The sequence below is a fragment of the Salmo salar genome, chromosome ssa20, assembly GCF_905237065.1.
Source record: "Salmo salar chromosome ssa20, Ssal_v3.1, whole genome shotgun sequence".
Taxonomy (NCBI): Eukaryota; Metazoa; Chordata; class Actinopteri; order Salmoniformes; family Salmonidae; genus Salmo; species Salmo salar.
The window spans coordinates 88323199-88333780 of record NC_059461.1 but is presented as its reverse complement, the minus strand read 5'-3'; the positions used below and the strand labels follow the sequence as shown (position 1 = coordinate 88333780).

The 10582-nt window shown below is 45.3% G+C and overlaps 1 protein-coding gene across 5 annotated transcripts in view; it reads right to left on the bottom strand.

The window, feature by feature from the left end:
• Window positions 1–10582, bottom strand: part of LOC106581516 (collagen alpha-1(XXVI) chain) — a 78330-nt gene that overhangs the window by 38251 nt on the left and 29497 nt on the right. For all 5 annotated transcript variants that reach the window (XM_045704079.1, XM_045704077.1, XM_045704076.1 and 2 more), the window contains 4 exons: window positions 6346–6407; window positions 5945–6071; window positions 5396–5485; window positions 5042–5170 (listed from right to left, as the gene is read on the bottom strand). In XM_045704079.1, the coding sequence (XP_045560035.1) occupies window positions 5042–5170; window positions 5396–5485; window positions 5945–6071; window positions 6346–6407 (408 nt within the window). The remainder of the gene's footprint in view (window positions 1–5041; window positions 5171–5395; window positions 5486–5944; window positions 6072–6345; window positions 6408–10582) is intronic.

Sequence of the window (10582 nt, the reverse complement as noted above, 5' to 3'; positions counted from 1 at the left end):
TAGTATGTGTTGGTCCCTGTGTGAATACATGCATCTGTCTAGTATGTGTTGGTCCCTGTGTGAATACATGCATCTGTCTAGTATGTGTTGGTCCCTGTGTGAATACATGCATCTGTCTAGTATGTGTTGGTCCCTGTGTGAATACATGCATCTGTCTTGGATGTGTTGGTCCCTGTGTGAATACATGCATCTGTCTAGTATGTGTTGGTCCCTGTGTGAATACATGCATCTGTCTAGTATGTGTTGGTCCCTGTGTGAATACATGCATCTGTCTTGGATGTGTTGGTCCCTGTGTGAATACATGCATCTGTCTAGTATGTGTTGGTCCCTGTGTGATTGTTTCTGTGTTAGTCTAAACCCCTAGTCTCTTCTCCTTCCTCTTAACACCTGAGCTTTTACCGTAACGTTCTCCAAACCCAGCCAGCACACTGAACTAAAACCAATTAAAGTGCACTGGTGGAAGCATAGAGGGTCTGGTGGAAGCATAGACGGTCTGGTGGAAGCATAGAAGGTCTAGTGGAAGCATAGACGGTCTGGTGGAAGCATAGAGGGTCTGGTGGAAGCATAGAGGGTCTGGTGGAAGCATAGAGGGTCTGGTGGAAGCATAGACAGTCTGGTGGAAGCATAGAGGGCCTGGTGGAAGCATAGAGGGTCTAGTGGAAGCATAGATGGTCTGGTGGAAGCATAGAGGGTCTAGTGGAAGTGTAGAGGGTCTGGTGGAAGCATAGCGGGTCTAGTGGAAGCATAGAGGGTCTAGTGGAAGCATAGATGGTCTGGTGGAGGCATAGAGAGTCTGGTGGAAGCATAGCGGGTCTGGTGGAAGCATAGAGGGTCTGGTGGAAGCATAGAGGGTCTAGTGGAAGCGTAGAGGGTCTGGTGGAAGCATAGAGGGTCTGGTGGAAGCATAGAGGGTCTGGTGGAAGCGTAGAGGGTCTGGTGGAAGCGTAGAGGGTCTAGTGGAAGCGTAGAGGGTCTGGTGGAAGCATAGAGGGTCTGGTGGAAGCATAGAGGGTCTAGTGGAAGTGTAGAGGGTCTGGTGGAAGCATAGAGGGTCTGGTGGAAGCATAGAGGGTCTAGTGGAAGCATAGAGGGTCTGGTGGAAGCATAGAGGGTCTGGTGGAAGCATAGAGGGTCTGGTGGAAGCAGTAGCGATGCGTGGCTAACCCCCCCCCGCTTAGTCTAATACAGTGACAACTAAAATATACCAAAAAAATGATTTAATCCAATCAACATAAGCTACATGTGGATGTCCATGGTTCTGATTTCTGTGTGTGCGTGCGTGTGTGTGTGTGTGTGTGTGTGTGTGTGTGTGTGTGTGTGTGTGTGTGTGTGTGTGTGTGTGTGTGTGTGCGCATGCACGCACGTTGGTGCAAGTGGAAGAACATGTTGACTCACTCTACTTGTAGAGAAATACCAATGCCTTCCTCCTCTCTTTCATATTGATGAAATAGTCTCTCAGTCTGTCATAAGTACAAGCTTCTATATTTTGTTGTCCTAGGCTACCTGGCTAAAATGATTACTCACTAGCCTAACTTCCTTTCATGGGCAACGTTAGCTAGTTAACATTAGCCTTCTACATCTAGCTACCGTACATATTGAACTTCCTTCCTCTCAGGCCAGGGGCACAACAATGTAGGATTTAATGGTTGGATCAAAATCGCCGTTATAATCATTGTTCAGTACAGAGAATTAAGTAAAACCACAAGTCCAAATCCCTATCTCCATTCATGGCTAATTTAGGAAAGGGACAATTTTAGCTACAGACACAGAGAGGCGAAAGATAAATTATAAATGTAACATTTTTTGGGGGGGGAAGCCTGGTTTCCCTTGGCGTACATGAATCCCCGCCACTGAGTGGAAGCATCCGTCCCACTGGAACTAATTACAGCTGCTCATGCAGTCTCCCTCCATCCCTTCTCTACACGGGCCTGGGATTTGGCTCATGGCCGGCCCTGCATTTTCAATTGTAGACTGCTGTGCTGACAGCTTACAAATGAGCTGTGATTTACAGCCAGCTGGCTCCAGCAGCCAACACAGCCAACAGCCTCTCTTCTCCTCTGCTCTCCACAGACCCAGATCTAGACTCCCAGACCCAGATCTAGACCCACAGACCCAGATCTAGACTCCCAGACCCAGATCTAGAGCCAGACCCAGATCTAGACCCACAGACCCAGATCTAGAGCCAGACCCAGATCTAGACCCACAGACCCAGATCTAGAGCCAGACCCAGATCTAGACCCACAGACCCAGATCTAGACCCACAGACCCAGATTTAGAGCCAGACTACTAATAAGCAGCTCAGAGCTGTCACTATCTAGCCAAGTTGCAAAGTCAGAAGCTCCGCCTAGACAAAGGAGATGATTGTGGACTACAGAAAAAAGAGGACCGAGCACGCCCCATTCTCATCGACAGGGCGGTGCAGTGAAGCAGGTTGAGAGCTTCAAGTTCCTTGGTGTCCACATCACCAACAAACTAACATGGTCCAAAGACACAAAGACAGTTGTGAGGAGGGCACGACAAAATCTATTCCCCCTCAAGAGACTGAAAAGGTTTTGCATGGGTCCTCAGATCGTCAAAAGGTTCTACAGCTGCACCATCGAGAGCATCACGGTTGGTTGCATCACTGCCTGGAATGGCAACTGCTCGGCCCCCAACTGCAAGGCACTACAGAGGGTAGTGTGGACAGCCCAGTACATCACTGGCGCCAAGCTTCCTGCCATCCAGTGCCTCTATACCAGGCGGTGTCAGAGGAAGGCCCTAAAAATTGTCAAAGGCTCCAGCCACCCTAGTCATAGACTGGTCTCTCTGCTACCACAAGGCAAGCGGTACCGGAGCGCCAAGTCTAGGTCCAAGAGGCTTCTAAACAGCTTCTACCCCCAAGCCATAAGACTCCTGAACATCTAATCAAATGTCTACCCAGACTATTTGTATTGGCCCCTCCCCTTTTACACCACCGCTACTCTCTGTTGTCATCATCTATGCATAGTCACTTTAATAACTCTACCTTCATGTACATATTAGCTCAACTAACCGGTGCCCCCGCACATTGACTCTGTACCGGTACCCCCCTGTATATAGTCTCACTATTGTTATTTTACTGATGCTCTTTAATTACTTGTTACTTTTATTTCTTATTCTCATCCATTTTTTTTTTTAAACTGCATTGTTGGTTAGGGGCTCGTAAGGAAGGATTTCACTTAAGGTCTACAAGTGTTGTATTCGGCGCATGTGACTAATAACATTTGATTTGATCTACATTTTTTCTGATATTTGAATTGAAATATAACCCCCCCAAAAAAACTTCAACCTAACCTTAATCCTAACCTTAACATAAACTTAAACTTTACCCTAACCTTAAACACACTGCTAACCTTAATCCTAACCTTAACATAAACTTAAACTTTACCCTAACCTTAAACAGACTGCTAACCTTATGCCTAACCCTAATCTTAACCTTTTGATTTTGCAGCTTGGCCAAACACTGGTAACCCCTGAGCCTCAGCCTGTCAGCCTGTACTGCCCTCTGGTGTTAAACCTGTGTTTGTCTTGTCCGGACCATTCTAGTCACCAACACTATCTCATCCATGGAAAACAGCTACTGTATGTATTTGGATACTGGTCCTGTTATTAATTAATCATAGAATATTTCAGTTTGAATTCTAGAATAGGTATTTTTTTGTGAAATTGAGTTGAATTGCAGTGGCCAGTGGAGATAAAGACCCATGGTAGCTGTTAGCATCTGCAGTGGCCAGTAGAGATAAAGACCCATGGTAGCTGTTAGCATCTGCAGTGGCCAGTGGAGATAAAGACCCATGGTAGCTGTTAGCATCTGCAGTGGCCAGTGTAGATAAAGACCCATGGTAGCTGTTAGCATCTGCAGTGGCCAGTAGAGATAAAGACCCATGGTAGCTGTTAGCATCTGCAGTGGCCAGTGGAGATAAAGACCCATGGTAGCTGTTAGCAGCTGCAGTGGCCAGTGGAGATAAAGACCCATGGTAGATGTTAGCATCTGCAGTGGCCAGTGGAGATAAAGACCCATGGTAGCTGTTAGCATCTGCAGTGGCCAGTGGAGATAAAGACCCATGGTAGCTGTTAGCATCTGCAGTGGCCAGTGGAGATAAAGACCCATGGTAGCTGTTAGCATCTGCAGTGGCCAGTGGAGATAAAGACCCATGGTAGATGTTAGCAGCTGCAGTGGCCAGTGGAGATAAAGACCCATGGTAGCTGTTAGCATCTGCAGTGGCCAGTGTAGATAAAGACCCATGGTAGCTGTTAGCATCTGCAGTGGCCAGTGGAGATAAAGACCCATGGTAGCTGTTAGCATCTGCAGTGGCCAGTGGAGATAAAGACCCATGGTAGCTGTTAGCATCTGCAGTGGCCAGTGGAGATAAAGACCCATGGTAGCTGTTAGCAGCTGCAGTGGCCAGTGGAGATAAAGACCCATGGTAGCTGTTAGCATCTGCAGTGGCCAGTGGAGATAAAGACCCATGGTAGCTGTTAGCAGCTGCAGTGGCCAGTGGAGATAAAGACCCATGGTAGCTGTTAGCATCTGCAGTGGCCAGTGGAGATAAAGACCCATGGTAGCTGTTAGCAGCTGCAGTGGCCAGTGGAGATAAAGACCCATGGTAGCTGTTAGCAGCTGTAGTGTGAATGTGATCACAAGGAAACAATCAACTTCATTCAACCCAGTATTTCCTGTTGTAGTAATTCTAACATTTTGATCCTGGTAAATAGCAACCTGATGCCCTTTTAAATTACATGAACTACTAGTGTAAAGCCTTTACTACAGGCTGAAGCAAACAATGCTATGTTGAGGAGGACAGATAGTCTGAGGGCCCTTTCAGGGGTTTTAACGAATTGTTTCTCCTTCATGGATATTAACATATTCAGTAACAGAGCTTGCATTTCCACTTGTGCCCCTGTCTTCACCTTGTTCATTGGTCCTTGGCCAGTGTTCCAATCATGGCTGACAGGAAGAGCTCTTAGAAACAATACTACTGAGGCTGAGATGGTAATGAGGGTGGTTGGGGGGTCCACTCACCCTGCTCGTCGAACCCAAACATGTCACCTCTCGGCCGGGTAGAGGAGGAGGGTGGCCCTGGAGGGCCTGGAGGTCCGGGGAGGCCTGGAAGACCGATCTCTCCTGGTCTTCCTCTCTCTCCCGTTGGCCCTGGTAATCAGAGGGGGCATATCCTCTCACAACAATAGGCATGTATTGTCGTCAGATAAGATAAAGACCTGAACATGCATTGTCTTACGTCAGGTGGCGTCACTCCTACGCGATCCTTGCAGGCGGAATCGTCTGACGTAAGACAATCCACAACATATTGAAAGAAACAGAATGAATCTCACACATTCCCATCAGAGTTACATGTGGAATATCAGGATGGATCACCTGTGGGGCCCGTCTGTCCTGGAACCCCTGCCTCGCCAGCTGGGCCAGGAATTCCTGGTGATCCGATTGGCCCTGGAGGTCCTCTTCCTCCTATCGACCAGAACCAAAACCATTTGTTTAACATGTTGAGAGGAAACCTCCCCAGAGGTGATATATGGCTGTGTGTGTGTGTGTGTGTGTGTGTGTGTGTGTGTGTGTGTGTGTGTGTGTGTGTGTGTGTGTGTGTGTGTGTGTGTGTGTGTGTGTGTGTGTGTGTGTGTGTGTGTGTGTGTGTGTGTGAGACTCTGTATAGGGGGTGTTACCTGGGTGCAGGTTAGATGGAGGGCCTATAGGAGTGGGGTTGGGGGTGTTACCTGGGTGCAGGTTAGATGGAGGGCCTATAGGGGTGGGGTTGGGTGTGTTACCTGGGTGCAGGTGAGATGGAGGGCCTATGGGGGTGGGGTGTTACCTGGGTGCAGGTTAGATGGAGGGCCTATGGGGGTGGGGGTGGGGTGTTACCTGGGTGCAGGTGAGATGGAGGGCCTATAGGGGTGGGGTTGGGCGTGTTACCTGGGTGCAGGTTAGATGGAGGGCCTATGGGGGTGGGGGTGGGGGTGTACATCACGTTGTCATTGGAGCCCTCTGTTGAGTTGTTGAAGGAAGGTGATGGTGAACCTGCTCCCTCTAGCATCTTAATCTGGAATAACAAAGACCCAGGGTCAGATTAAATATAATTTATTTTATGTGGTTCTCCGTAGCTCAGTTAGTAGAACATGGCTCTTGCCAGGATTGTGGGTTCGATTCCCAGGACCACCCGTATGTAAACTGAAAGCACACACGACTGTACGTCGCTTTGGATAAAAGTTCTGCTAAATGGCATTATTAATATGTTATTATATTATTAGATATTCTGATGTGACAGGTAACACCCATCTTCCTGTGACTCCTTTCCTCCTGTCCTTCATTCTCACCTTGGACTCGATGAAGTTCAGTCTGTTGTTTATGTCAGTGAAGCCAGTGCAGTTCATACACTCTGCAATGAGAGGGAGAGGAGAGATGAGAGACAAGAGAGAGACGAGAGACGAGAGAGAGAGACGAGAGACGAGAGAGAGAGAGGAGAGACGAGAGGAGGGACGAGAGACGAGAGGAGAGACGAGACGAGAGACACACACACACACACACACACACACACACACACACACACACACACACACACACACACACACACACACACACACACACACCCTCTCCTGGGAAGCCAAAAGACATACAAAAGAACAATAGCCGTAAAACAATATCCAATAATTTATTAGCTATTAAATATTTCCTTCATTAAATCATGTCAGACACTCAGACAGACGAAACAGTGACCTCTTGTCATCTTTCTCTCTGTCTCTCCAACACACACACACACACACACACACACACACACACACACACACACACACACACACACACACACACACACACACACACACACACACACACACACGCACACGCACACAGCTCAGATTGTTTTCTCCCTACCCATTTCCAGTGCCCCTCTGTATGGCCAGCCTTTCTCCAGCAACATGAAGGGGTATGACAGACTTTCTCCAGCAACATGAAGGGGTATGACAGACTTTCTCCAGCAACATGAAGGGGTATGACAGACTTTCTCCAGCAACATGAAGGGGTATGACAGGCTTTCTCCAGCAACATGAAGGGGTATGACAGACTTTCTCCAGCAACATGAAGGGGTATGACAGGCTTTCTCCAGCAACATGAAGGGGTATGACAGACCTTCTCCAGCAACATGAAGGGGTATGACAGGCTTTCTCCAGCAACATGATGGGGTATGACAGACCTTCTCCAGCAACATGAAGGGGTATGACAGGCTTTCTCCAGCAACATGAAGGGGTATGACAGACTTTCTCCAGCAACATGAAGGGGTATGACAGGCTTTCTCCAGCAACATGAAGGGGTATGACAGACTTTCTCCAGCAACATGAAGGGGTATGACAGGCTTTCTCCAGCAACATGAAGGGGTATGACAGACTTTCTCCAGCAACATGAAGGGGTATGACAGACTTTCTCCAGCAACATGAAGGGGTATGACAGACTTTCTCCAGCAACATGAAGGGGTATGACAGGCTTTCTCCAGCAACATGAAGGGGTATGACAGGCTTTCTCCAACAACATGAAGGGGTATGACAGGCTTTCTCCAGCAACATGAAGGGGTATGACAGGCTTTCTCCAGCAACATGAAGGGGTATGACAGACTTTCTCCAGCAACATGAAGGGGTATGACAGGCTTTCTCCAGCAACATGAAGGGGTATGAATGAATCCAATAGGTTTAATTGGCATCCAATGGTTTAAGAAAGAAAACCCAAGTCAAGATCATATCAACTAATCTACTGGTTGCCACAAGGCACCAGTTGTATAAGAATCTGGTCACCTCTGGGTAAACTAAATGATATGTGCGGAAGAACATTGGTCCAGTAAATAGAACGTTTCAAATAGAAAGTTATGTTCTAGAAAAGTCAATAACACAAGTGTTCCGGAATGTTCCCCATCCACAGACACATCTGGCCACACTGGCCACACAAACCTAATGATGTAGAATGCCATAGCCATGGACAACTAGCAGTTATAAATAACTAGTCATTGCAACAACAAAATGAGCTAAATGGTTCTGGCTTCCTTATATCATGGTTTAACCACGGTACACTGGCAGCCATTGAGGTTTCTGTATTAAAATAGGACAGACAGGGTTTGGGTGGGGTAGAGTTAGTTGGTGTGTGTTGTTTCCCTCCAAAGTATTTATTTACCATTAGTATAAGCGTACATGCATGCATCCACAAACAGAAGCAAAGATCAAGGGCTCAACCAAACACATTCCTCTGTAATTCATCAGCCCACACACTCAGTACTGTTATCTGCCTACATACTCAGTACTGTTATCTGCCTACACACTCAGTACTGTTTATCAAGCCACTTCAGTGAGACCAAAATTAACCAAATGATCTCCTTGTGATAAGAGTAATATCACTGAGAATCAGTACAGTAGGGGGTGATGTATGTACAGAGCGATGTGGGGTTTGGTTACAGCACTGAACTGAAATTACCCTCTATCCCTCTCTGTTCCCAATGAGAGGTTTGGGATCTAGAGTCATTACTGTATCATAAACACGCGCCACAGAGACAAGTCAATATGTCATAAACATGAGCCTGGAGTAATCTACACCAACCCCAATGTGCGGAGGTGGCAGGGTTCTGTTTGGGAGGGAATGTAAGGTTCCGTTGTACGAAAGCTAACACAGTACTTACAATGGAACTTCAATCTACAGGAGATGTATACCATGATACCATGACAACATAAAGATATGGAGTCTCATAATGATACCATGACAACATAAAGATATGGAGTCTCATAATGATACCATGACAACATAAAGATATGGAGTCTCATAATGATACCATGACAACATAAAGATATGGAGTCTCATAATGATACCATGACAACATAAAGATATGGAGTCTCATAATGATACCATGACAACATAAAGATATGGAGTCTCATAATGATACCATGACAACATAAAGATATGGAGTCTCATAATGATACCATGACAACATAAAGATATGGAGTCTCATAATGATACCATGACAACATAAAGATATGGAGTCTCATAATGATACCATGACAACATAAAGATATGGAGTCTCATAATGATACCATGACAACATAAAGATATGGAGTCTCATAATGATACCATGACAACATAAAGATATGGAGTCTCATAATGATACCATGACAACATAAAGATATGGACCCTACACCCCAACCTGAGCACTCTGTTCTGCCACCTCTGGTCTCTTAGCCCTCCTACCCCTACAGGAGGGCAGCTCCCACACAGCCCAGTCAAAGCCCTTCTCTGTCCTGACACCACAATGGTGGAACAAGCTTCCCCCTAAAGTCAGACAGGAGTCCCTGCCCAACTTTCAAAAACGTCAAATTAAGATCCTACATCTGTATATAATTACTGAATTACTAAACATGTCTATTATTCAATTTGATGTAAATGAGTTTAAAGACAGATAGTTGAAGGGTCAGACTGTAACAGATCATCATAGGTCCTCAAATACCTAACTGGTTGAGTCAGACAACAGAGAGAGTCTGGAATACACACACACACACACACACACACACACACACACACACACACACACACACACACACACACACACACACACACACACACACACACACACACACACACACACACACACACACACACACACACAGGGGCTGAATATTTTACCGGTATTTTACAAATGTTCCATTCCGAGAAAAATCACTTTTCCCACCAAAACCGGAAGCATTATAAAGCATTATAAAGCATTATAAACTATATAAATATGTCTGGATTTGATTAGCGCTTTGATTAGCATGAAAATTCAAAACCTAATTATACCTGAACCTGATGAGCCATGTATTAATAACATTTAATGAGCCCTACATAATGACATTTAATGATCCCTACATAATAACATTTAATGAGCCCTACATAATAACATTTAATGAGCCCTACATAATAACATTTAATGATCCCTACATAATAACATTTAATGAGCCCTACATAATGACATTTAATGAGCCCTACATAATAACATTTAATGATCCCTACATAATAACATTTAATGAGCCCTACATAATAACATTTAATGATCCCTACATAATAACATTTAATGATCCCTACATAATAACATTTAATGATCCCTACATAATAACATTTAATGAGCCCTTCATAATAACATTTAATGAGCCCTACATAATAACATTTAATGATCCCTACATAATAACATTTAATGAGCCCTACATAATAACATTTAATGACCCCTACATAATAACATTTAATGACCCTTACATAATGACATTTAATGAGCCCTACATAATAACATTTAATGAGCCCTACATAATAACATTTAATGAGCTCAAGCCCAAATGATTGTGCCGTTATCCAATGCATATAGTATATTTTATTTTAAATGTAACCTTTATTTAACTAGGCAAGTCAGTTAAGAACAAATTCTTATTTACAATGACGGTCTTCCCCGGCCAAACCCTGACGACACTGGGCCAATCGTGTGCCACCCTATGGGTCTCCCAATCACGGCCGGTTGTGATACAGCCTGGAATCGAACCAGGATCTGTAGTGACGCCT